Source organism: Cyanistes caeruleus, chromosome 3 (genome assembly GCF_971803275.1).
Source record: "Cyanistes caeruleus chromosome 3, bCyaCae1.hap1.1, whole genome shotgun sequence".
NCBI lineage: Eukaryota > Metazoa > Chordata > Aves > Passeriformes > Paridae > Cyanistes > Cyanistes caeruleus.
This window is the reverse complement of record NC_141703.1, coordinates 78,264,672-78,291,831: the sequence shown is the minus strand read 5'-3', so window position 1 is coordinate 78,291,831 and position 27,160 is coordinate 78,264,672. Positions and strand designations below refer to the sequence as shown.

The 27,160-nt window shown below is 41.8% G+C and overlaps 2 protein-coding genes and 1 long non-coding RNA gene across 6 annotated transcripts; 2 read left to right on the top strand and 1 right to left on the bottom strand.

Annotated features, from left to right (window-relative positions):
- The first annotated feature begins 88 nt into the window (after positions 1 to 88).
- Positions 89 to 13,162, top strand: MED17 (mediator complex subunit 17). The gene is made up of 12 exons (XM_023920846.2): positions 89 to 732; positions 1,041 to 1,207; positions 1,608 to 1,827; positions 3,161 to 3,297; positions 3,396 to 3,480; positions 4,608 to 4,760; positions 5,618 to 5,748; positions 6,805 to 6,989; positions 7,504 to 7,641; positions 8,605 to 8,722; positions 9,914 to 10,073; positions 12,013 to 13,162. The coding sequence occupies exons 1-12, from the start codon at positions 408 to 410 to the stop codon at positions 12,216 to 12,218; spliced, it is 2,025 nt and encodes a 674-aa protein (XP_023776614.2). The 5' UTR covers positions 89 to 407; the 3' UTR covers positions 12,219 to 13,162.
- Positions 13,163 to 15,627: 2,465 nt separating this feature from the next.
- Positions 15,628 to 22,136, bottom strand: VSTM5 (V-set and transmembrane domain containing 5). Of its 4 annotated transcripts, XM_086882137.1 has the most exons (5): positions 21,909 to 22,052; positions 18,581 to 18,910; positions 18,339 to 18,479; positions 17,792 to 17,859; positions 16,625 to 16,813 (listed from the first exon to the last, which is right to left on the bottom strand). In XM_086882137.1, the coding sequence occupies exons 1-4, from the start codon at positions 21,991 to 21,993 to the stop codon at positions 17,837 to 17,839; spliced, it is 579 nt and encodes a 192-aa protein (XP_086738263.1). In that variant the 5' UTR covers positions 21,994 to 22,052; the 3' UTR covers positions 16,625 to 16,813; positions 17,792 to 17,836. The 4 variants fall into 4 exon arrangements, with proteins under 4 accessions (XP_086738262.1, XP_023776621.2, XP_086738263.1 ...); XM_086882136.1 differs by lacking the exon at positions 17,792 to 17,859 and having other exon boundaries at positions 15,628 to 16,813; positions 21,909 to 22,136; XM_023920853.2 differs by lacking the exons at positions 17,792 to 17,859; positions 21,909 to 22,052 and adding an exon at positions 20,984 to 21,130 and having other exon boundaries at positions 15,628 to 16,813.
- On the top strand, positions 21,638 to 25,210 carry LOC147654273 (uncharacterized). Its single transcript, XR_015284830.1, has 2 exons — positions 21,638 to 21,708; positions 23,269 to 25,210. It is a non-coding gene; the product is annotated as an uncharacterized LOC147654273 (long non-coding RNA).
- The last annotated feature ends 1,950 nt before the right edge of the window (positions 25,211 to 27,160 follow it).

Sequence of the window (27,160 nt, the reverse complement as noted above, 5' to 3'; positions counted from 1 at the left end):
CCTCCTTAGTTGTGTCAAAGGGCAGAACTCGGACCATCCGTGTCGTTTAGAGTTATGACCGAATTCAAACGGTAATTTAATGGCAATGTTATTGTATGTTTTCCTTTTCTTTGGCTGAATTTCCTGCGTGGCCACAGCTGACGATGGGGAACTAGAGGTGACACTATGTTTAGAATGGGACATGAAACCAACTTTTGGCAAAAAATAAGCCCGTAGAAGAAAAAGGCACCAGCTCCAAGCTTCTGCGCTCGGCACCGTCCCCTCACCGCGCCGGCCCCGCCCCCTGGCAAGCGCTTATGGAGGCACCCGAGCCGACTTGGCGCTAGCCCCGCCCCCTTCCGAGTTCTCTCCGGAAATGGCCGAGCCCGCCCGGCACTGGTCTCACTCCCTCGCGAGCGCCTCCGGAAATGGCCGAGCCCGTCCGGCTCTGGCCCCGCCCCCTGCCGGGCCCGCCGGCGCCGGCCCGCCCCCTGCCGAGTGCGGGCGGGGGTCGCTGCAAGATGGCGGGCGTGCGGGCCGTGCGCATCAGCATCGAGTCGGCGTGCGAGAAGCAGGTGCAGGAGGTGGGGCTGGATGGCAGCGAGACCTACCTCCAGCCGCTCTCCATGTCCCAGAACCTGGCGCGCCTGGCGCAGCGCATCGACTTCAGCCAGGGCTCCGGCTCCGAGGAGGACGAGCCGGGCTCGGCGGGCCGCGCCTGGGCCGAGCCGGGCGAGACGGAGGATGAGGAAGGTGAGAAGGGCCGCCAGCCCGAGCTCCCCCGCCGGGATGCAGCTGGTGGAGGCCTGCGAGCCGTGGCCGTGCCGGCCTGCAGCTCCGCGGGTGGTTGGGGCGGGCCTGCCTTCCCCCAGGGGTTCCCGTGGTGGGCAGGTCAGAATATTCGTGACCGAGCCTCTGTAAATTGTAGTGGGAAAGAACCACAGCAGATATGATATCGTGTTGTATTTCGTACTGTTGTGATCTCTCTGTTGTTTAAAAATGAGTCCTACACCGTACCTTTTTAAAGTCCTTTGTTTTTCCGTCCTTTGTTTTATTTTTAGGATTGGTAAAGTTTCAGCCATCCCTCTGGCCTTGGGATTCAGTGAGGAACAACTTAAGAAGTGCTTTGACTGAGATGTGTGTATTGTACGACGTTCTTAGCATTGTGAAAGATAAAAAGTTCATGACTCTAGATCCAGTTGGGCAAGATCCCCTTCCTCCAAAACAAGTATGTTGTACCTAGTTGAGCACTTTGTGTGGCTTGATGCTAAAGATTTTGTTCCAGTGTTTGTTTTTTTTATGTGTGATCAGTAAAAAATTTATCAGAATGTTCCTTTTGATGTGCTAGTGCAGTGCTTTGAGCGTCAGAGTAAGGCTGGGAATGGGACTTGAGGCCAATTTCAGAAGCCTCTTTGCTGAAGCTCTGGGTCAGAATGCTACTTCCAGCTGAATAATGCTGGTATATGAAAGTAATCCTGAATAAGTTACTGGATATCTGGCAAAACCAACTTATCAATCACGATCAGTTAGTTTACAGTAATAAAAATAATAGTAATAGTAGTAGTAATAATAATAGTAGTAATACTTTGTGAATTAAAGTGAAATGATCTCGTTGTTGTTGGTACTAGAATCCTCAGTTTCTACAGCTGATTTCAAAAAAGAAGTCATTAGCTGGAGCAGCTCAGATCCTGTTGAAAGGTGCAGAAAGATTATCCAAATCAGTTGCTGAAAATCAGGAAAATAAACGACAAAGAGACTTCAACTCTGAACTGCTAAGACTGAGACAACACTGGAAGCTGAGAAAAGTGGGAGATAAAATTCTTGGTGATCTGAGCTACAGAAGTGCAGGTAAACAGTAGGATCTTTTTCACAAGAATGGATATTTTATGAAATTGTCTTTTTGTAACTGGAAAAAGAGATGTAATATCTCATAATAAAAATTGCAGTGTGGATTTTTAATATTTATGAGGAAGATTTATAAAGGGAGAACTCTTGTTTTAGTGTCAGGGAAAATATCTTGCCATCTTCAATCCAGAAAGTGATTTTAAAGGCTCGCTGTGTAGTATTTTACTAAGAATTTGTTCCCAGAAACAATACTGCATTGCAATGTAGTTGATCAGTTGACAGGCAGACTTTGTAAATCCTTGGCTTTTATCTACATTTAGTGTGTAAAGCATTAAAAAAGTGAAGAGTTGGTTACATTTTTTTTTAATCAAAGATCAGAAAATCCTAGAATATCTCAAATTAGAAGGCACCCAAAAGGTTTTTGATGTCTAACTCCCTGCTCCCCAGAATTGACACCAGGTAAAGCTAAACCATGTGACTAAAGAGTGACTTTGAAGGTAGATCATTATTGCTATTATTCCTACAGTTGAGAAGTGATGCTGAGAATATGCCTTAATTCATGGGTTACAGTTAAAGGGGGTGACCAGCCCAGGGTTCTAGGGGCCATTATGGAGTGACTAAGTGAATATAGAATCACACAGAACTTAGGATATAGGTACAAAGCAGGCATCAGAACAGGACTCCACTGGTGAGGGAGAGGACAGACAAACTTAGATTTGTTCATGAAAAGGCTTTATATGTACCCCAGGTTAGGTATTATTTTTAGCTGATTTACCCTGAACTAGGTGAACTGTGCCCTGGATGAAAAAGGTGTAAACTACTACAGATGTGGCTATCTGCTTTTATCAGTCTCTGAATGACTGGCTACAGAGTTACCTTTTACTGTCAGAACATGGTCCTAGTTTTACAACTTCTAGACAAACATCATCAGAATTCCCTTAAATCATTAAGGGATGTTGTACCTTTAACTACCTGCTTGCAAAACTTCACAAATTTACTTTTGTCTTTTTTTTAACCAAATCTCTTTTTTTCTCCTTCCTTGCACATATGACTCAATTTTGAAAAACTCTTGGCTTCCCCCCATAATTGTTAAATACTCTGTGTTAACTTACTGTGAAATATTACACATTGCATGGTGGAGGACTGAGATGCTGATGCAATGCCATGAGCTTTCTAATTTACCTGGGTTTTTTTTAAGACGTCATTAAGAAATTTGAGTCAAGTGCAGCTCTGAAGATTTGGAGACTCAAAAATACATACTCTTCCAAAACAGAGATATTTGCAGAATATTTGCACTTAATATTTAATGTGTATGTCTTTGTTCTTCTTTACTCAGGCTCCCTTTTTCTTCATCATGGCACATTTGAGGTGATAAAGAACACTGACATTGACCTGGATAAAAAGATACCTGAGGATTACTGTCCTTTGGATGTTCAAATTCCAAGTGATTTAGAGGGATCAGCATACATCAAGGTTTGTCAGAGAAACCTTAATGTCTTGGTGGAGTTTTGTTTCAGATTTGTATGCTTGCAACAAAGAACAAACATTAAATACTGTTCTCTCTTTCCTAGGTTTCTATTCAAAAACAAGCACCAGACATTGGTGACCTCGGGACAGTCAATCTCTTTAAAAGACCCTTGCCAAAATCAAAACCAGGTATAGCTTATATGTTTTATGAATGTGTTCTCAAGGAATAAGTTTGCATATGATGCTTGTTTGAAAATTTCAGCATACAGTTGGAAAGAAGAGTGAATAAGACCTCCCTTATATAAACCAAAATTTTCTGTTTGGCTGCTGCTTGGGCTTTGGAAATCATGCTTTCAAAGCATGCCTCTTCAGTTTTTTGTATGTGTTTATTCAGTTCTGAAAGAAAAGTATTAGGGTTGTATTTTGAGTATTCTGGAACCCCTTTTATTAGACGTTAAAAGTTTGAGCCCATAGCTGAAATCAAACCAAGGTGTTGTGTTTCAGTCAGTTACATCCCATTAATTCAGTTGAGGTAATGGTTGTTTACTTTTAATTCTGCCCAAAGTGCAGAGTTATCATTAATCATTTGTGTCTATTGCTCATATGTTTTATCTGGATCTAAAACTGCTGGTGGTCTGTGTGTTATGTACCAACAGCTCACCTGGCAGATAGTAAGTACATTGATTCATTTAATATGTGATAGTGTTTAAACTTTTGGATTGAAAAGCCATCCTTTACACTTTAAAGGTAGAAATAAACTGGCAGGATTTTATTTCACAGTGGTCTGTGATATAGATGCTGGTGCTGTCCTGAACATAGACATGCTGTGCTATGAGGTGTTTTGTATGGTATTGAGGGTACATTATACAGCTTGTGTGCTTACTCACTCCAGAATCTCCCAAGAATTTTGGGCCTATAAACCCTGTGAAAGCACATACATGCACTGAACATTATTGGGTAGTTCAGCATAGAGTTCATTTAATAAAATCAGAAGTATCATTGAAAGTAACTTACAGCTGAAGGAGCAGAAGTTCATAAGGAGAGTTTGCAAAAGGCATGGAAGAGTTTAATATACTCTTCCATAAGGGTATTGCACTTCACGATATATATAAAATTGATTCAAAATTAGTTCTAGTTTTACCTTAAAGTGCTTGCTTAACTGAGATAAAATTCTGATAATATTCAATTTGGGTATAAGGTACTGACTGCTTTATCTTAGTGATCACACCTGGCTACTGCATAGTATCTGGCATCTGAACAAAAAGGTGGCTTCTCTTTGCTCTTCCCTCCTGCAGATATTGATTTATACTTTTCAGGTTCTGCACATTGGCAGACAAAGTTGGAGACTGCACAGAATGTTCTTCTATGTAAAGAAATTTTTGCCCAGCTGTCACGAGAAGCTGTTCAAATTAAATCACAGATTCCTCACATTGTAGTGAAAAATCAGATAATCTCCCAGCCTTTCCCAGGTAGGAAGCTTTTCCAGACTCTTAACCTACAATTATTTGCTTAAGTAGTGATTGATGTCGCCTTTTTAAATATTCAGTCCTTACAAAAGAAAAAACAAATTCCTTGATTTTCAAAGGTTTTGAAAAACAGAATTTCAACTAATGCACAGTGGTTTCTAATGTACTTTGTTTTCCTTTGTGGTTATGCTTTTTGTCAGCACTTAAAACTGTCAGCTGTAATGCCGTGTGCATGTGGCAGTTTGGAGCTTTGCATAAGTCATTGCTCCTGGATTGCATACAAAAAGAAATTTAAGACTTGAATTTATGGGTCCTCAGAAGAACAAAAGCAAATGCTCTTCAGTGAGAATAATTAAACACCATAAATGTGGCTCAGGGTTGGTGATGAATCCTCTCTTCTTACAAGGAGTATGCAATTGATTGTACCATGCAAAGAATGTATTTCTGGATTGCTTAAAATGTGTATGATGGTTAATCACTCCTTCTTTGAGAAGGGAATGGGGTCCTGGAAACTTCTCTTTTTGTGTGGGATTAAGTCATAGAAATTGATGTGAAATGCACCTGGTGAGTTCACAGTTGGCCTGTCAATGCTTCAGTGAATATCAAGTTTTATGTGCTGTTAGTACTTTGCTCTCTACCATCATTCTTTTGATTTTTCTGATACAGTGAATATCTGTTGTTAAACTACGGAGTATAAATATAATAACTAATAATAAAAATAATATTTACATATTATATACAAATATAGTACTGAGTTTATACTGAGTATAAAACATGAAGAAAAGCAGTTCTCAGTAGCAACCTTGAAAATTATCAATGCTCACTTTTTAAAATATTTTTTTTCCATCTACTCTGTACAGGTTTGCAGTTGTCTATTTCTCTGTGTCACTCTTCCAATGATAAAAAGTCACAAAAGGCTGCTTCTGAAAAACAGAATCCAGAGGATCATCTCTATGTTTTGGAACATAATTTGCATCAACTTATCAGAGAGGTACTGCATCTATGGCTGAAGCACTGAAGATTTTTTGGGCTTTATTCAGCCTTCTGCCTAGTGTGTGGTGCTGATATAACAGCCGAGTGCCACTAGAGGCCAGTCCTTCTCTATCCATTTGTGGAAGGCAGCCTACTGCTTGGTTTCCATGGGTGCGGGTGGTTTGGGAGTTCCAGCTAATGCTTTCATGCAGTGCAGGTTCTTCACTTAACCTCAGACCTGGCTGCTCACTTCAGAAAAGCCATGCAAAGCTTTTCCAGTAGAGTTCATCCGTTCTGCCTTTTTTTTGTTGTGTCTAATACACAACAGCGCTTACAGCGCTTACCAAGCACTGTCAGTGAACGTCTGGTCAGGCCGTACCCTCATGAAGGAACAATCAATTGCCATAATAGCTTTGTTTATTTTAAGGTCCACTTCTCTGCTTCAGCATTTTAGATTCTTGTATGATCTAGCAGAATAACTTGGGGTACGAGGTTAAGGTTGTGTCTCCTCACGAAAGAAGCAGAGGTTTGCATCTTTAAGTAGAATTGAACACTCCAGAGAGTGTTCCCCTCCTTGGAGCATGGCTCTGCAAGTCATGCAGTCATGTGCAACAGGCCAGTATTTTAAACACTGATTGAGGATTCATGAAGCTTTGGCTCAGTGCCCACCTTTCCTGTGGATTTCCTTTCTTTCCTTTGGACAGGTTGCTAAAACTTTTTATACTTTACTTTTTTTTCATCTAAAATGCTTCCTTTATTTTTAAGTGACCATTCTTTCTGTCTCCATAGACATATATAAAGAAGACTTAATAGGAGCTACTGCCCTGCTACCAAAGTTTTGTTAGCTAACACTTTTTTTTAAATTACTTTCTATAAGATTTGAAAGACATCTATAAATGGGGGGAGTATGAAAAACTGTCTTGAGAGTGCTGTCAGGTTGATAAAAAGTTGCACTTTTTGAAAGTATGTACTTTCAAAACACCTGATGTGAAGCAACATACTGTAGTATACATAGTATATTTTGCAGATATGTTATTTGGACCTTTTCTTTTATAACATCTGTTGGTTGTTGTAGTGTCACAAGCAAACCTTGAGCTCGACAGTGATGCCACATCCAGCTAGTGCACCTTTTGGCCATAAGAGAATGAGACTTGCAGGGCCCCAGGCTTTTGATAAAAATGAAATCAGTTCTTTACAGTCGAATGAAGGCCTTCTGGAAAAGATCATAAAACAAGCAAAGCATATCTTTTTGAGACGAAGGTGGGTCACAAGATACTCGTGTTACATTAACATGTACCATTATGTAGAATACAGTTGATCTGTTTTAAGTGTTCCTAAAACTAGCTGATATTTCCTTCATAGTTAATACAGTCTTTTTTTGTAAGTACTAAGAACCAAAAATTATGAAAAAATGCAAGCAAACAAGGCTCAGCTAGTTAAAAGAAAAAATACCAGATTTCTTTGAGATCTCTGTGAAGTGGCAACATAAGCTGCTGATAATTGTCCCTACTTATCTCAAACTGTATAAATCCTTTTTTAGTGTTCTTTGCAGTGCAGTAGCTGGTACTGAGTAATCCCACTTCAATACTGCTGGAGAATGTATAAGAAATGTACAGAATAAACAAGTGTAGTTTTTTCACACCAGAACAGTGCTGAAATAGAATTTTGATCCACATGTTTCTGTTAAATCTAATAACCTCCTTGCTTCCTGTAAGCAAGATAACAGCACAAAGTGCCTGGATTATTGTGTGTGGAATATGACTTTATCTTCTAGAACTGCTCGAACCATTGACAGTCTGGCGAGTCGTATTGAGGATCCTCAGATTCAAGCTCACTGGTCCAATATCAATGATGTTTATGAATCCAGTGTTAAAGTTCTAATAACTTCTCAGGGATATGAGCAGATATGCAAGTAAGTATGAGAATGCATGTCCTTTCAGTTGTAGAAGCATGAAGCGAAGGCAGCATGTATTCACATTGCACTTTAAAGGTTTAGATTCTCTTCAGACAGATGAGTAGGAGTCCATTATTTGTGTGTGTTTGTTTTTCTGACTTGACTGTGGGGTGAACAGTCACCTTAAGAAAGCTTCACCCACTTTACCCCTTAATGAAGTTACTTAGTACATCTTTAATAAGTACAGTTTCCTTTCAAAGAAGAAATATGAGAGTGGACAGGTGGCAGGGGATTTACTTTGTGTAGAGATGACTGAATTCAAACTATCATTTGATGTGCTGGATTCTAAACTTCCAGTCTAGTCATGGAAAGCTAATCTGTGCTCAGTCCTAGCTTGGTTGCATAGGTACAGAAATGTGGAACTCATGTAATTCATGCGATAATTATTTCAGTTGTTACTGAAATATGAGATTTCATGGTTCAGAAATAGATGCCTGCAGACTGACCAGTCGTGAATTCATTAATGCCTCAACAGTGTTTTTTTCCATTCGGAGCAGTGTTCTCTGGCTGTGACCACAGTGTGGGGCAACCTGCAGTCATTGGTGTATTTTGAGTCTTGGTTCCAGAGTACAAGCACTGTCCAACTCTTGTCTGTTGCATTGAACACACCAATTTCCCCTGCACAACTGGGATGAAACTTGGGCACAGGGGCAGGCAGGCAGGTGAGGCTTCCTTGACCTGAACAAATGGTAGGCCAGGTCTGAGAGCATGCCACAGAAAATGTCACCTGCCATATAGAGGAAGCTATTGTGCTGACTAATGAAGCTGGAATGTTTAGAGTTGGTGTCACATTCTACAGGCTTTGTGCTATCTGTCTTAAGAATTTTTTTTCAATGACTGGGTGGAATTCTGTGTTCTTAGTTTCCTGTTTTCTTAAGTGTTCTAATGCTTTTTAAATAAATATGGATCTTGTCTTCAAAGATCCATTCAACTGCAGCTGAACATTGGAGTTGAACAAATCAGAGTTGTGCATAGAGATGGAAGAGTTATTACATTGTCCCATCAAGAGCAAGAACTGCAGGATTTCCTTTTATCCCAGGTAGACTCACGTATGTTATCTTCCCTTTCTTGTGATGTTTGAGAAACAGCAGAAATTAGAATCTATGTTAGTTTTATCTATGTAGAAAATATTTAAAAGTTCAAATTAAGATAGTGAAGAAGGGAAGCTGGATGACTGAATTTTCACTATGTTTGTGGAGAGTCTTTAGCAACTGTTACTAAAATACATTGCCATTTCTTAGTAGGGTCAGTAGTCATAATAATTTTTCCCTCCCATTTAAAATGCATTCCTTTATGCTGCTCTTTATGGGGAGAAGCAAGTCAGTGGTAATCCTAGCAGACAATAAGGTATTCTATATATGAAACTTACTGTAGCCAAGTTCTTAATGAACCCACAATTACTGTCATTTCAACATTGTCTGTTAATGCTCACTTAGCATCTGTCGTTACTAAATCAGCTGATACTTGAATGAACTCTGTTTTCTTAATTGCTTTGAACAAGTTGCTGGTTTTATTCAGAAGTAACAATCTCCCCACTATGCATTATAAATAGTCAAAATACAGGTCTTTAATAACAGTGGTTGGCCTGTTGCAGTTATATAAAACTCTATGACACAGGAAACAAGTCAAAACATATTCTGCTGAGGTCATGTCTTTTTGGTCGAGTGTTGTCAGACTTGTTCACAGAGAACTGCTGAACAGTCCTGGATACATCCTTGTAACAAGGGTTAAGTCATGATACAGGAAAACAGTAGCATTTAAGCTCCTAAGTTGTTAGAGCTCAGTGCTTACACTTGAGCATTAATGGAGATAATCATGCATGTGAGAACCTCAACTTTTTTTTATGAATATTCTCTGGTAATATTTTCTCATATTTTTATATATTTTACAGCAGAAGTCTTGTTCCTATTGAAAGACAGGATTGTTTACAAATAATTTTTTGAGACCTAAATTGAAAGCAATAAATAAAATGGCTAAGTGTATGTACCTATGAAAAATTCATTTAACTGCATAATAGAGTGGTCTTCTCTGAATGTGAAGTTACTGGTCTAAATTGAAATAACACAAAGCTCTACCATTACGTAAAGAAAAGTTCCCCTGAAAGTAGAGAACTTAAAGTCACTTTTATAAATAACTATTGTACAGAAAACAGGCTTACTAAACCCCATAAGCAATTCTTTCTGTGGCCTGCAAATATTGAATAGAAAACAAACCTCTTGTTATGTTTCAGATGTCACAGCACCAAGTACATGCAGTTCAGCAGCTTGCAAAAGTTATGGGATGGCATGTGCTGAGTTTCAGTAATCATGTTGGTCTGGGGCCGGTGGAGAGCATTGGCAACGCATCAGCAATAACTGTAGCATCACCAAACGGAGACTATGCCATTTCAGGTAGTGTTTCCTCTTGCAAATAGAAGTCAAATCTTTCTGAGAGTGTTCATAGAATATTTTACTATCAATTGATACTATGCTCTAAAAGTCTAGATACTATCTTTTGTGTAAGGAGTTGATATCTAAATAAAATCAACACCTTGCCCAGGAAACCACTTAATATAACCTGATTTAATTTACACAGGCTTGAAAATGTTTCTTATAGTTACCATGGAAAATTACATATATATATTCTATAGTATGTATAATATGAATACATTATTTAAATATATAAATATTATACTATATATATAAATGTTTGTTTATATAATATAAAATTATATATATAATTAATTGCATGTATTGTTATTAGCATAGAAAAAAGAGATTACAGAAACCATCAGGATCCTGAGAGAAGGGAACAAGATAAACAACAGGATCACAAGTCCAAACTTAGGGAGAACAGAGTTTGGTCTCTTTAGGGATATTTTTGAAAGCATCCTATGGGATGGAAAGAAGAGGGGTCCAGGAGTGCTGTTTGATTATAGTTTTCAAGGGTCATCTCTTTCAGGCTCAAGAATGGTCATTCCTAATATTCAGGAAGTTAAGCAATGGTGACAGAAGACTTGTGTGTATGAACAAGTTCATGACTAAACTTATGATATAGGAAGGAAGCTTCAAGAGATTATAGGTAGTTGACTTGGGAGAGATATAGAGAGACTATCCAAGCATGCATTGGTAAGGATAGGAAAGCTAAGGATACAATAGGAAAGCTAAGGATACGATAGGAATCTAATGGGGACGTATAGAGCAGCAAGAAGAGCTTCAACAGGTATGTCAGCAGCACAGGAAAGATTAGGAAAAATGTGGGACTGCTGTTAAACAGAGAGTACCTGGTGGCACAGGACATGGAGGAGGCCAAGGTATTCAGTACCTTCTTTACTTTGGTCTTAAGACTGCTCTTTAGACTGTGACACCCATGGGAAATTTTGGAGCAAAGATTCAGCCTTAGTGGAAGACCAGGTTAGAGAACCTTTGAACAGACTTAGACATACACAGTTCATGGGACCAGGTGGATGGCTGCTGAAGGAGTTGATTGATGTCACTGCAAGGCCGGTTGTGATCATCACTAAAAGGCCAGGCTCAGGAAGGGCTCCTGAGGACTGGAAGAAGGCAAATGTTACACCCTGAATTCAAGAAGGAAAATGTGGGGAATTACAGTCTGATCAGCCCCATTGCAACTGAGAAGATGAGGAGGAAAAAAGTAGTCTCAGAAGAATTTTCCAAACGTACTGTGGAGAATGTGGTGATGGGGAGTAGTTGGCATTAATTTATGAAAGACAAATTATGTTCAATCAGCCTGATAGTCATCTCTTCATAGAAGGTTAGCTTGGTGGATAAGGGAAAAGCTAGGTGGTACTTCTATTTATTTAAAAAGCCAACACATACCACTTCCCAACATGAAAACACACCCATCCAAGACAACAAAGCAGCACCATCCCTCCATCAGTCTCACAGAATTTTGTGATTAAAAGTAACTGCCTAGTGATGTAGATCCTGTCTATTTGAGATAAATAGAAACAATACATTTTTCAACAGAACATCAGGGAGTACATCCAAGGAAAGAATGACCAATGAAGCCTTTGCCCTTCTTGGCATCACTGGGGAAAGAGAAATGTATTTGTAAGGTGTTCATTTTGGGGTTTATTAAAAGTTTCTCTGTCTTGATCTAAGCAAAAACATGACGTGCTAAAGCAACAAAATCATAGAGAAGTGGTAAACAAGACAGAAAATCCAGAGAAAAAGCATAGAAAAAGAAAGGAAGGGAATTTCCCTTGTTTGCTTTCAGCATGTTTGGAATTGAGTAGGAATAAAATATAGAATACACAAGGAAGAATATTTAGTATGAGGAATTCATACAGTGTAAAAATGCTCATTGAAATTTCTCCTTTTGCCACAGTACGTAACGGTCCAGAAAGCGGCAGCAAAGTCATGGTTCAGTTTCCACGGAGTCAGTGCAAGGATCTCCCCAAGGGCGATGTCCTTCAGGACAGCAAGTGGAATCATCTCCGGGGGCCATTCAAGGAAGTGCAGTGGAATAAAATGGAAGGGCGTAACTTTGTGTATAAAATGGAACTCCTCATGGCTGCCCTAACTCCTTGCTAGTGAAGCGTCAGCCTCTCTCTCAGGGCTTAGAAGCGTCTCTGTGCAATGATAACTGCTAATGCAGCAAAGGGAAATGGGAGCTATGGGCCAGTACAAGAAAGCAAAATCAAATTTATTTCCTATACAGAAATAGCCATTATGGTATTTGTAATAAAACCTTTTTCAGTGGCATATAAAATACTTACGATTTTTTGTAAAAGTTCCTTTCACCTTTATCTTTGAAAACTGCTGTGTCCAGAGGGACATAGATGAGTAATTAATGTATTTTTGGTTTATAAGATTAAATTTGGTAGTCCTTGAGTTGAAGCATTCTTGAGTTGGAATTTGTTTGTACATTGATGATGATTCTGGGTGACACCTTTATTTTTGAGAAATATGTTTACTTGGTAGTTGAACTTGAGAGTGTTACTAAGTCATTGCCTGTGGCAAAAGTCTTTCCTCTCTGATGGCCTGTGTGATGTCAGCTACTTTGCTTGTTTTTTGACCTCTTTTTTTCCAAGAATATAGAGGAAAGGGTCTTACTTGGCTTGCAAAGTTCTGACAATTTGAGTTTGTGGGTGACTTGTGGCTTAGTGACTGGATAGAAGGAGGTAACTCCTGTAGTAAACCTCCACACTTGTGCACCTGGATCTTTCTCCTGCATTCTCCGTTATTATCATCCAGGGAAATAATAATATCTTTCCAAATATCAGCTCTTTTGAGTTTTTTAAAATTAAAAAGTCACATTTTTTACAGTTTTGGTTGCAATTATAACCCTCCTGAAACTTACAGTATGGTGTTCAACAAAGCTTTCATTTTGTTTGGTACTTATGTGCTAAGGGTCTTTTTGCAACTTGTCTGTGTGAACTGGTTCATATTCATGTCCATATTGTCTTATGAAATGTCTGTCCATATGTATATATATGAACTTCTTGCACATAAACGTGTTTGAATTGAACATCACACTTCCATGGTGACAGTTGTTATTTTGTTGTATTCTCAGGTATGAAGAATAATTGCAGGAAAATTAGCAGCAAGCTGCTGCTCAGCATGTATCCAAAGCAGTTCTTGTTCTTACACTGCTGTTGGCCAGCACAGAGCATCTTGTTTCAGTTCCTGGAAGTGCTTGCTTGTGTGTGACTGAACTAAGTGAGAGAAAGGGTTTTCCTTTCAAGTGCTCACCTGTTATCCAAGACAACTGACGAAAATTAAAAGCCCTAGTTGAAAATAGTCTCCTGATGTTGCAACAGGGCTGAGCCTAATGTAACCCCTGTGATGCCAGGTCCTGTATTACTGTATTACTGTATTATGTGCCAGCAGACACTCTGTGATTACAGACGGGGGGGGGGGGGGGGCGGTTATTCCTTGGTGAACAGTTCAGCCAACAGCCTGATGCATGTTTTCTTGCATCCGACTAGATGAGGCTGTTCTGACTCCTGCCAATGCAACAAATCTCTTATTAATAATTAGAAGTTGAATCTATGAAACTTGAACATGTCTTTACACTTTATTGCTCTTAACCTAAATTGACAGGTCTGCATGTAGCAAGATCTTTTTCATCATGGAAGTTCTTCGTTACCAAGTAATCAGATCACTCTGGAGTTATTACAATCTCATGGCTGCAGGACTTCTGTCCTGAAAAGGAGGACATCTCCTGTGTTGCAGAAGGGCAAGCTCTGCATATCAGCATGAAAACACTTTTCTAGACTTCCAGGTTTAGCTTAAAAAAGAATAATAGTAATAATAATGATGAAAAAAAATATTAGAGACCTGGAGAGACAGTTTTGGTGTTGAATATACAGGGATTCCTAATTTTAATGGAAAACAGACTGATTAGACATCTAAGAGAGACAGTCTTGAAACTTGTTAGTGTATCTTTGAATATGAAATGATGACATTAGTGAATGATTAAGAACTTTTCAATTGATTGCCAAAGCAATCTTGGTTCATCTTGGTGAACCTGGTGAATTTGGGCATCTATTTAATGCAAGTTTAAAAATAAAATGCCTTAATCCCTTTGATCATCTAGAATGCTCTAAATATTAAATTTGCTGCTGTTCTGCAGAGTTTACAAGTATAGTAAGAACAGCTGTTAGTTTCTGAATTTCTACTGTGACAACCTTCCATAATACTTTAGATGTTCCAGGGTAGCAAGAAACTGCTACAGTTCAGCCTTACATTCTGTATCTCAAATACTGACTAACATCATTTTTAAAGTAGCATTACCTGTGTAGAGTAAGTATGTTAAATGGTGGGTAAAATTTGTGGATGAGGGGTTGTCTATAAGGAAAGCTATCTACAGGCTAACTGTACTGGATGTTCTCACTGAATACTGTTTGAGTCCCTGCTGTTCATATGGGATATTGCTGCCTAAAAGCAAGGTTGGCAGCAGGTTCAGTAGCCAAGGATGGGTGCCTGAAGTTGCAGTGACTTCAGCCAAGCTGGAAGAGGTAGAACTGTACTACTTGTAAACTTCTTTTGTTGTAGAGCATTTTAAACTGAAGAATTTTAAGTATTCATTTCCTACTTTCGTCCCAGCTTTCGAACATTGTGGTTTAAATGTGTGTGTGACCTCTGCAATCACAGCAGTGCACTGGAATGGTCATTCCTGTCTGGATTAGTTTCCTGACTTCCTCTGGCAACTGCAGTGTTCAGGCCAGTGTTAGCAGATAACAGTAGTTTTATGTGTAAGCTGCACTTCTTGTACTTTCTAAGTCTGGCAGAGCACCTGCTGTATGTTCAGTTCAGCCTAATACCTAGCTTCACATTCAAAGTGCTTTAATGATTTTTGCTTTAAAAGTCTAAGATTCATTCAAAGTCTAAGATTTAGAGCCCTAAAAGAACCCCTAACAATGTTTTCAATATTCTATAAGCATACTTTACCAAGTAATTCAAGTTTGGTGATTGAAATAGATGCACTTACAGTTTCCCTGTTGTCAAAGCTCAGTTCACTCAAAGACACAAAATATGGGCAATACACATTTAAAGCAGAGAATTGGAATAAACTTACTTTTCTGTGCTGTATCTGATACTAATTTCATTTCTCACCTTTTTTGACCTGTTCTAGATGTAGGAAGGAGCAAACAGCTGAATCTGGTACCTCAGTTTATGAGTGGGAGAGAGGCCCATTGTACTAGAAATGGCCAGCTCAGTATGGGGTGGCTTAAAGGTATTGTGCACAGGGTGCGTTGGGTTGTTTGGCACCTACCTCCATCATTATGCACTTGGAGAGAAATTTCCTGAACATTTTCCCAAATGGAGCCTATAGGACCTCTGCACTTGAGCATCCCAGTCCCTGACCAGAGGGAAAGCTCTGTCACCCTGTCCTGTAAAAGGTTTTTGCAAACAAATGAGATGAAATGTGCCAAAGATAGGAGCAGCAGTTCAACTCAAACAGCCACATGGCAATCTACAGGCGCAGACTAGTCCATGGTGTCTTCCAAGTTCAAAGTTTATTTCACACTGCAAAATGCTCATTACAAAAGCAAAACAGAGTAATTTGGAACTTGGTCAGTTTACTGCTTTCTCATTGACAAACACAAATATTATTTCACCCAACAGATCTACAGATGGAGAATTGGAATATGTGCAATATGCAGATTCAAGAAAACATTAGTTAGGTCACTTCATATTTTCTTACAACATAGGGAAAGCAAAGGTGGCTTCTCAACAAGAGCAATTTTAGAACTGTATTTGTAAATACTGTATTTCAAAGTAATGCTGTTTTAACTTTTCTGATAGATTTTTCATCACTGGGCTATGTTTGCAAAGGACATCTTTCACAACAAAACTGTTCAGTACTTTGCCATCCCATTGGTGTTGTGTGTATCAGTATTTTATATTTATATATCTGACCTCCCTAATCTTTATAGACAGTGTCCTCTTTAGTGCCTGCTAAAGTGTACTGTTCCTTGTACAACCACCTGCTCTAGTAATGTCATAGAATGTGTGTTAACATCCATCCTGGGGCAGTGTAAACAATTGGAAACACAAGTGGGAGAACTTTGACCAGCTCAGCGTTCTTTCAAAGTCAGTTTTGTCTCATGAAAAATTGTAGTCTTCAGAGCTTCAGGAAGCTCCTTACACCCAAAAGTAGCAGCACAGGTGCAATAAACAGGATTCAATGTTTGCAATTAATTTTTTAATGTAATACTGTAATTAGATATTTAATTTATTATGTTGATGGATGCTAATGACCACTCTGTCTGTAATAGGAGACTTGCTGTATCCAAAATACAGGTGTCCTTCAAGACCATGATAATTTCCTTTATGGGTTGATCTTAGAGGCTTGGTTGGTTGGTTGTTTTTAAAGAGTGGTAGAGGCTGTAGATTTTATTAGCTAGCCACAAAAATGTGTTCATGAAGCATACTCTTTTTTTACTCTGACCTTGACTAGCAGAACCGAAAATTTACCAGGTCAAAACAGCTTCATCAGACATTGCTGGTTTAATTACTTTGCAAGTCAGGATATTTCTGCAGTAGTCACAAACATTTTACCTTCTAGGTTTGTTCTTGCTTTCTTGGCCAATACTTTCTCCTGAGGTAGAATTGTTATTATGATACAGTCCTTGGCTAACACTCGATGGTTTCCAGTTCAATCTCTTCTGTTGTACTTGCTGTAAATAAAAGGATATTGTTATTGATTGGCAAATGGATTGGAAGGCAAACATTCCAAAATTAACTGTCCCGAGACGTTTTCAACTTTTTAATATTAGCTCAAGCTTGCTCATCTAAAATTAGGTTTTAAATACATCTTTTCAAAATATTTAACTGCATAAAGAGGTTCTCACAATCTTTAAAGTGACAGTGATCTCTTCCAGTACAAGGCTAAAGGCACTAAGGAAACTAAGTCAGTAGGGCCGGTTCTTACATCTCTCTTCAAGATTTCTGAAAGATGGGCTCTTCTGAGATACAACTGGGGCAGAAATTAGGTCTCTGCTTCAGACCATTTCCTGGGACATCACACAACAAATTTCTAGAACTGTGCTTTCCTGAACTCTGCCATACGTTACATGAAAATGTCTATTCAGTTCAGCTCTGTGGGAAGATTGGCTTCCACTGGAGGAAGAGGCTTTAAACAAAATCCTGTATATTCTGGCATGATAGGAAAGTTTTCAGTAGCTACAGAAGCTTGTAAGTGGTGTATACACCATGAAAGCAACAGTAGCCCTTAAGAGCTTTAGGTGAGTGACAGGAGGAGGCAGCTCAAACCAAGTTAATTTCTTTTTTTAGGTTTTGCAGAGTTGATATGAAGTCTGGGCCATGAATCTTAAAATGCTTGTCTGTGTTGGTCTAGCAAAATACTGAGAGCTAGGCTGCTTGTTGTAATGTAACACTTATTATAGAAGAAATACAGACCTTTTACCTAGAGGGCAAGAAACCATGAGTGGATCTCCACTTAGAAAGAAGGGAGGTAAATATCTGAAATATTTTGAAGTGTTAAAGAAAACCTCCTATTTCCAAGATGTGCCTAAGAGCTTCACCCCAGGCCCATAACGTGCACCTTGTCTGCCTAGGCCAAATATCCCTGTCAGTGGCTTGGAAATTTCTTCTCTTAATATGTCCCTTCAGTGTAGCCCTTGTGTTCCCCTGACCTGCTTCTCGTGACTGTTGTCTTCGGTGTCAGCTTTTGATATTACTCAGTATTCGTTGGAGTCTGCAACTGAAGCAAAAGTGTACGGATGAAGAGGGGGTTTGACAGGAGGAGATGCAATCCTCCACCGAGGACTGAACTGAAGTAGAGGCCACTCTCAAGAGTCATTTGAATATTTTCCCCTAGAATACACCCTCCTGATGTGAACTCAGAGTTGGTCATGCTCTTGACTTTGTCTCCTGCCCTTTGAGGGGGGGGTCATTGCAGCTCTGGCCTTTTCTCCCCAAGTTTTGCAATCAGCCATGTTGGGAAGTATTTTATTATTTCTAATGTGAAAACATAAAAGGTAAATGTCCTGTGGATTGTTCTTCAACTAGACACCTATTATTCAGTTCCTTCAGCTAGTAAGGAGTTAGAATGGGATAACTGATCTGAGCCCTTCAGTCTTGTTTCTCAGTGGCCCTGTTTAGCACGTTTATGGTACAAATTTTAGGCTCAAATTTCAGGCTTGAAGACTCTATACCCTGACTAAATTGTTAGAGAAATACCTGTTAGTTTGTGTGTTGTTTTCTTCTGAAATAGATGCAGAGATTTATTACACAGCCACATGAAGCAGATTAGAATGGCAGATACTGCAGCGAGAAATGTGAAGAGAACTGCTACAAAATGCAAATCTTCATAGATAATCTCTGTAGGGAAAATGAAAAAAGAATTAATATTATAAAATTGATTACAAGCAGACTGATGCTGAAACACAGGGTAAAGCCAAGAAGTCCCATCTAGTTTGTACCGTAAACATTGACTATGATGGTGCCATAGGCATTGGTTCCATGCTCCTCCATTACAGTGACAAAATAGTAGCCGGCATCTCTCATGCCCACATTCCGAAGCTGTATAGAGCCATTTTCAAAAGTAGTCACTCTGTCCTTGTAGACCGTGGATATGTTGACATAATTCCCACTTCTCCACTCGACAATGTTGGTGGTGCCCCAGCTTGACACATGCTTCCACTCAATGGTAGCCACGCCTCGGCAAGAGTATTCAACTGAGAGGAGGATGTTTTGTGCCACTGTTGCATTGATGTTGGGTTGTGGGACAACTAAGGATACTCCTCCAGGAGCTGAAAGACAAAGGAGAGTAGTAAGCCTGGAAGTGATGCTGCACCAACAGTCCAGGGCAGATTGGGATCTCTGTATCCTGGTGATTTATCCTATCTTAGCGATCTGTTTTAAGAAAGGATACATTATGCTTTTCAATACCTTTTTCTTTCTGCTTTCCATAGAAGTAACATACATACTTGAAGACTAAATACACATTTATAATTTGTGATAGCAAAAATGCTTCCACCATAGAAGACACATAATTGAATGTGTTTCAATGTTTTAACACCACATAGAAAGGGACTTTGGATAAGCATAACATTTTCCAAAAACTGAGCAATGTTCTTTTGTTCATCAGTAACTGGCTTTCTTGAAAAATCCTGCATTTACATGGAAAGTTTAGTCGCCGTATCCAAGGTAATCTATCATATTCATTAACTACCATCCCCCAAAAGCAAGAACTGTAGTAAGCAGAAGTATGTGAAGTCCTGGCAAGGACTTTGTTGTGTTTTCAGTACATGTAATCAACATTAGAAATATGAGCTTCTTAAAGGTGGACAGTTAATAAGCCAGTGCAGATAAATCACATGTAACCAAAGGTTTCATGTTTCATGAGAAGCCGGGACTTCGTGTTCCTGATGATATCCGGTCAAAAATGCATATAAAAGAATATTTAATTCTCACCTACTTCCTCCTGATGTGATAACGTAGCTGTTCATGACACTGTGAAACTGAACCGACGGCTCAGTTTAATGTGTAACTGCAATAATTTCTGCTTGCATTTGGTGTTTCTGCATGAAGATTTGGATGAACACCAAGATCGGAGTTTTAACTGGCGTACATTTTTTCTTTTTATTAGTGGCTCGTTTGAGACCCTTGGCTAAAGACTGAAATCCTGTTATCTACCCACAAAAATCAAAGCAGACGAAAGGCAGATAAAGCACAGAGTAAGGCTGAATGCCTTTTCCTGGTTTGGCTTGGAGCAGCTCACCTGCTCTAGTCTCTTACTGTGGGAACAGCCTAACTTCAAGAGCAATAAGAGAAAGAAATGCTGACCTGTAAATGTCTGTAACCCAGTGGGGGAGTGTGAGACTGAGACCCTCAGCTACACTGCATGAGTGCAAAGCAGAACACCAGGGGATGATCCTGGAGGTTCTTGCAGACTCTTCCAGGAGAAGAATGATTAAGAAAGGCAAAGAAAAAAATGTCTAAGGGAAAAATATTATTTTTAAAAAATCTTAAAATAAGAGCCCTCTATGGCCAAAATTTCACAGCCACCACAAATGGAAGAGATGGGTGAATATAACCTGACTCCGATGTATTTTGGATCTGTAGCAGAATTCACTAACTGCTGGTCAGGGTAAGGTAGGGGAGCTCAAGAAGCCAGTTCAGTTCCCAGGTTCTCATCTACAGTACCAAACAGGATCTAGGCTTTTTCCAAGACACCACTCCTGGGCTCCCCCCTTCATAAGCATTGTCATAACCATGCTGCCCAGTCCCCCTGCAAGAACATCATGCTTCTGGGCAACTCAGGGCATCCTCAGCTGAGCTGTGGTCTGCTGTTCATCCTGTGTGCAGGAGAGACTAACCAGAGCTTTGAAAACGAGGTTTGTGCCAGCTACAGAAACAGAACAGCCGGGAACCTCTGGTAATCGCTGCAAATTTTTCCAATTGTTTTCTGGTCCATGTGTTTATTTAAAGGCCTTTCCCACTGTTTCTGACCAGACAGGAGCTGAGTGTCTCCCCTCAGTGACCCTTTTCATGTTTTTATAGAGGCTTTGTTTTGCATGAATACGTGATTGCAAGGTAAATGTAAAAAAAAAAAAAAAAAGAATTAAAATCTTTCCATTAAATGATTTGCATATATGTCCTGTCCCTACCTGGCATGCAAAGCTAAAAAAAGCAGTGCAGTATCAAACCATTCTAAAATATTTTTAGTAGGCAGTGTGCCTAGATCACCTGAACTAGTGCAATCCAACAAAGTTGCACCAGGCTGGAGAGCAAACATCACACCCACAGGCAGCACCCTACACAAGGTTTCTGTGCTCTGCTGCTCGCAAAACCAGCCCCTTCACACCCAGTAAAACACGCACCCAGGAGAAGAGCGTACAGGGGCTGCTCAGAGCTCATAGTTTGCCGTCCTGGCTCGCTGCTCTACGCCCAAGTATTTGCCTGGCCAAGAGTCAAAGCGGGAAGTGTGGCTCTGCGTACCAGACCTGGCCGTGGCACCGCAGCTGGGCCTGCAGTGGGGAAGAAAAAGGCTGGCACCGAGGGGCCTCCACACAAGAGCTCTGAACTGGGGGGACAGCTCTAAAAAGGGCCTGTGAAACCCTGCGGAGTGGTTCTCTACCCTTTGGTGTCCTGCTTGTGCTCACTTGTGTCGGTGGAGTGCCGTGACCAAACCGAAGTCCCTGGTGGCGCTGACAGCGCGGTCCCCAGGCGGGGCGGGGCTGGCAGGAGCCTCCTTCAGGCCCCTCTCTGGGAGAGCACCGGACGGCTCGCTGCGTGTTCCCCCATCCCCACACACCTCCCGTGGGGCTGGAACCCACCCTCCCTCCTCACCACCCCCTTTCCCAGCGTGACCCGACACCCCTCGGGCTGACTAACCGGGGTTGTTTCCCCCTCCACGCCTTGTCCCCTCGGTGCCTGGAAAAGCAGCCGGGGGGGACGGCGGCTGCTGGGGCCGCCCCTGCCGGGAGCGGGCGTGAGGCGCTCCTCCCGCGGCCGCGCTGGTCCTGCTCGGCTCCCCCGCTCCCGCCGAGCAGCAGGAGCGGGGACGAGCCTCCCCTGACCAGCAGCGATGCCTGCCTGAATGTCGGTACGTCCCGATGGGGAGATGGGGATCTCCTCCCCAGCCGCTCCCGGTTGCGGACGGGCCGGGCAGAGCGCTGGCCGCGGGCGGGGGTCGGCGGGCTGTGCACCGCCCCGGGGATGCCGGGCGCTGGGGCTGAGCCGGGGAACCGGAGGAAGGAGCCGGGGGACGGAGCGGGGGAGGCAGGGACGGAGTCGGACACTTACTCTGCAGAGCCCACCCGGCGGCCAGGCAGAGGGTGACGGTCCCCACGACGACGCCCCGGCCTCGACAGCCCTGCAGCGGTCTCATCAGCGGGAAGCCGATGCCCCAGGGGTTGCATTTAAGTGGCTGGGCCGGCCGGCGCGGCCCGACCCCGGGGGCTGCCTGCCCCAGGCCTCTCCTCCGCTTCTCTCCCTCCTCTTCCTCCCGCTCCCGCCGCGGCTGCTCCCAGCTCCCCCCCGCAGCGGCCCCCGGGCGCTCCCCCGGCTCACACCCCGCGATCTCCGATCCCGGCTGGACACGCAATTGGCTGAGCAAGGAAAGGCGCTGCCCGGCCGCCGGCCATCGCCCAGCCGGGAAGTGAGCGCGATGGGCGGCAGCGGAGCCCTGCCCGGCCCTGCCGATGCCCGGCCGGAGCCTGGAGCCGAGCCCGGGATCGGGACACCTGGCCGAGGAGGATGGTTTTAAGTGTGATTTGGCATCCGCAAGGGAAATTTCACTTCGGGGTGTTAAAACTGACTTTTCTGCTCCAAGAAGTCTGGTGATGCTGTCGGTGAGACGGGGATGGGGAGAGGGCTGGGGAGCAGCATCTCTGTGTCCCCAGAGATTATCTCAGGTGACCACGCTGGAAAACGAACCTGGTTCCCATCCCACTGTACCCAGCACACGCACTAGGTGCTCCTCTCTCCTTTCTGTTGTCGTCCAGAGGAGGTCCCCAGAAATCCTTGCAATCCTTGTGCTTCTCTCAGAAGCACCGGACAGTGTGAGATAGTGGGAAACATGATTAGAAAACATGAGAGAGTCCCAAGCCTGAAAATTCATCTTTGCTCAGAGGCATCCTGGTATAAGACTACCAGAAGCCATGTACACCCCCAGGAGACCTGCCCCTCTGACCAGGGAGTTACACACCAGATCAGCCTTTTTGCAGATTTTCCATTCTCTTTCCTGCCTTTCCCTCTCCTCAAGTTTATTTAGTAGAGTTGTGGATTAAAGAGAGATGTTTCATGGTGCTGGTCAGCATAGGCTCCTCAGGGTAAGTGGGAGGAAAGGGCAATCACCCAGGTGACAAGGGACAGCTGTAATGTGCCCAAGCTACCTCTGCTGAGTAGCCACTTTCCCCCTGCTCTCTAGGGAATAATGCAGGTTTCCTTACATATTGGCTGGCTGTCAGGAAAACAGGCGAGTCCCATGGCGGGTCTGGATAGCTGAAACACAGCTCTGGGTTGGGGGCTGAGCAGGAGTGAGGCTTGTGCAGGGCTCAGCTGCAGGGGACCCACTCCTGCTGGGGCTTTTCAACCAAGTGTGATCCTATCATGTGCTGCCATGCTCTATATGACATTACGGCTTCTTTCATACACATTTCAGGGGGGACTTCAAGGACGTAAGCCAGGCCTTGACAAGAGACAGTGCAATCTTCATGGACTCCAGGGCCCAGATTTTGTTCAGGTGCAAAAAAATCTCCAGCTTCACCAACTTCTGGTGCATTTCCTGAAGTTTCAGCGATGATACTCAGATGATGGGGCAGGGAAAGAGAAGTCAGTGAGGATGTACTGCCCAAGTGTTGGATCCCACGTAGGTTTTGCAGGCTGCCGTGGTGCTGGGGTTGCCTGGAAGTGTGTTTGCACTCGATCTGCAGAGACAGGCCATGAAATACTTCCCTTCTGCCTCATCTGTCTGAGCTGCTCCTGTGCTTTGCCAAATCCCCTCTGCTGTGTCAGGCTGACATTGTGCCTGGGTGTCCCTGCTGAAAATGGAATTCCATGAAGAACTGTGTAGTGCTTCTTTCTGCCAGATGAAGTTTCCTTCTGATCCCATCACTTCATGGCAGTTTTATTCCTCAGAGCATTAAAGAAAGTCTCATGGTGATGTGACTGTGTAATTTTCCTTTTTTATTTCTTGCAGCCTTTATTTAAATTATTTTTGAGCTCATGGCCCAATGAACTATTTTGGCAGCACAACTTATGAGCTATATTCTCATATAAAATTAATTGAACCCTGCAGATTTTAAATGTATCAAACTAGTTGCATTGAATAAATGCACTCTATTGGAAAGACAGATATTAGTAATGAAATTGACATACAGGCTTGGAGCTCCTCTCAAATTTTGGAAGTTTTGGCTACCGTAGGTCAAATGTTCAGTCCTGTGATAAAAAGAAGTTCTGTGTTTGTGTTCAGCATCAATAATCAGCAAAGAACTTGTAAATTCCTTCTTTTTAAAGGGAAAATTATAAAATATTTAGAGGTTGGGCTTTTTTGATATAAACTGTACCTGAAGAAATACATATCACAAAGTGCTCAGCATTAGGAAAGCATTTAATCGAGCTATTATAAACCATATTTATTTGAAAGCTGGCTGGTTCCTCTTTCCCTGAGAGCCCCTTGGAAGCAGTGATTCCTCCCTCTGTGCTGCAAACATTCCCTCTGCAAGGAAGGAGATTTCTCTTAAGCAGAAATGCGTTGGGGTGTGAAACAGTGCTGGGTAACAGCTGAGCCCATTGGCAAGGCAGGGGAGCAGCAGAAGGCAGGGGCAATTTTCAGGGCAGTCTTCTTGCCTGCAGCCCGTGGAGAAGTGTGGCCATGTGAGCTGTACTGTGGGATCTGGTGCTGGAGGCCATGGGGTACAGCCCCATCAACAAGGGACTACAGAGAGAATCACTTGGCTTCAAGGAATCATAAAATCAGTTTGGCAGGGAGAGATCATCAGGCCAACCATTAGCCCCATACTGCCAAGTCTGCCACTAAACCATGCCCATAAGAACCACATCTACGTGTCTTTTAAATATCTCCAAGATGGTGACTCCAGCCCTTCCCTGGGCAGCCTCTTCAAGTGGTTGATAACACTTTCAGAGAAGCAATTTTTAGTAATGTCCTCTGGCATAACCTGCAGTCATTTCCTCATGTTCTCATGATGGCTGGATTATTGATTAGCAACCAATCTAACTGAATTTAACCTTGATGCTTGACCCCTCTGAGTCCTCTTAGCACCTGCCTGCCTCCCAGCACCCCAAAGGCAGTGGGAAATGAGCTTCAGCAGATGATATCACCTGCTGTTGGGCTAGAGTTTGATGAAGATGCTGTGGACATCCTGGGCTTTGGTGCTTGGGCATTGGTGCAGTGCTTCAGCAAGGAAATTGTTTCTGCCAGATGTGAGTAGAGGGATGCACCCTGCCTGGCTCTTCTGCAGGATTTGGTAGCTAACTTTACAGAAAAACCAGATTCGAGTGTTATTGCTAATTTTATTTACCTTGGCATATATTCATGATGTATTTTCCTAACAAAGTTTTTATTAAAATCCTGTCCAACCACATTCAGATGAGGATAATGATATGCCACTCCAGGTTGTGGGTTTTTCATCCATTAATGCTGCTTTTCTGATTTTATTTTTCTCTGCTTGTCAACCAGCAGTTCTAGGAAACATAAATGTATCAAGTAGTATAATACACACTGTAAAAAATTAGGTTGTCTTTGTTTAATACAAAGTGGCCTTAAACAACCAGGCTCTGGGAATGACTTACAAGGTTTGTAAAACATTTATTTTTGCCATTCCTACCCTGCTGTAGACATCTGCAGATTCTACTGCTACATGCTCAGTATTTCAGGTATTCCTTCCCCTTTCCTTTGTTTATTTCCATTATTTTAAATGATTTTTCTCCTTTCTTCTCATTGCCAGATTTGAAACAACAGTATCTCAAGTTTGTCTGGAGGGCCTGCTTTCTCTTTCTGGTGCCATTAATAATGGAACAAAACCACATTAACGATTGCATCAACAGCCAGATAGGAGCCAGAAAGCTCCTTTTGCTCTCTAATATGCTGCATGAGTACACTGAAGTGCTTTATACAGAGAGTATTTTGCTTTTTTTTTTTTTTTTCCTCACCCTTTTGCATTGATGTCTTTTTTGGACTTGATAAACTGCTTGACCTTGTTTTTGCAGATGAAAAGATAAAAACCACCGGAGTTAAATATTCAACGAGATTACAGACCTGAGATAGCCCTTTAGAGCTAATTTCATTCTGCAAGAAACCTGAAGAAATGTTAACAGCGACTGCAGGGCGTTACATCTGCCTGGTTAGATGGGCTGCAGAGGCTGCCCACCATTGGTTTTGGTTGATGATGTGGTGAGCTGGCAAAAGACAGCAGGAGAGAGCTGCAGGCTTCCGAACCAGCAAAGGAATGTGCAGCTGGCACAGGAGTAGTCAAAAAATAGGTAGCATTCTGCTGGCCCCTCCTTTTTCACTTGAGGTTAGTCGTCTGGGTTTAGTTTATTCTGATCTTCTGGAAGTGAGAAGAACATTTGTTGTGAGTTCTTGGTGTATAAAAACATTCCTTCCACTTTGTAAGATGAAAAAGGATTTTTCAGCATCTGAAGTAGAACCTGGTCAAATCTGCCTTTGCATGTCAGTGGTTTCTTTTTACCTTTTATTTTTTTCTGCAGAAGCATGGTACAAAAAGCCCCTTTCTTACCTCAAATCAATCAATAGCTGTATGAAGAAAGACAATAGGCAGTTCTGGTCTGTCAACATTCAACCACTTTTTAAGCTATCTAGACTGCCTATATCTTCTTGTGGGTTTGGCCTGTAGGTTTGCAGGTTAGGGAAATAGAAAGAAAAAATCAAATGATGGTGCAGAAATGTTTATCTGAAAATGCACAGATGTTTAGTAGAAGGGAGACATTTGGAAGCAGCTTTTGTGAAGTGGGAGGTGCTCAAAGCACACTTTTGAGTGGGGATGGCTGGCATTCACCCATGGGATGCTGTAGTGGCAGTGAATATCTTCCAAGACAATACATCCTTCCTCTATATTCATAAAGAGTGGAATATCCCCATGTTCTTTCAATGGGAAACCAAAGCACCAAGTTGTTGTTTTTTTTTTCTAGGAAGTTTATATCAAAACAGAGAAAATAAATCCTCACTATCTTCAGTCTCTAAAGTGGTCTTTATCCTGCCTCTCTGATCAACCTGTTCTAGTATTTCACCACCCTCACTGTAAAACATTTCTTCCTTATATCAAATCCAAATTGAATCTCCTCCAATTTAAATTAATTGGTACCCCCTTTTCCTTTCACTACAGCTGCTCCTTGGCTTTCCTCACTCTATCTTTACACACCCGAGCAGTGTCCCTACACTCTTCCCAGGATATCTGTTCCTGCTCCACTGCCTGTGCATTTCCTTCTTGCCCTCTAGTTTCTCTAGCAGATCTTGACTCAGATGTGATGGTCTCTTGTCTTCTTTTCCTTATAGATTTCTTATCTTCATATTT

Excerpts from the sequence above, each read along its gene's own strand:
- VSTM5 (XM_086882138.1), bottom strand. The coding sequence starts at position 21,993 with ATGAGACCGCTGCAGGGCTGTCGAGGCCGGGGCGTCGTCGTGGGGACC. Across the intron at positions 18,911-21,908 it reads CGCCGGGTGGGCTCTGCAGA|CTCCTGGAGGAGTATCCTTA; the intron begins GTAAGTGTCCGA and ends TTTGTCTTTCAG. Across the intron at positions 18,480-18,580 it reads CATCATAGTCAATGTTTACG|AGATTATCTATGAAGATTTG; the intron begins GTACAAACTAGA and ends TTTTCCCTACAG.
- MED17 (XM_023920846.2), top strand. The coding sequence starts at position 408 with ATGGCCGAGCCCGTCCGGCTCTGGCCCCGCCCCCTGCCGGGCCCGCCG. Across the intron at positions 1,828-3,160 it reads TCTGAGCTACAGAAGTGCAG|GCTCCCTTTTTCTTCATCAT; the intron begins GTAAACAGTAGG and ends TTCTTTACTCAG. Across the intron at positions 6,990-7,503 it reads CATATCTTTTTGAGACGAAG|AACTGCTCGAACCATTGACA; the intron begins GTGGGTCACAAG and ends TTTATCTTCTAG.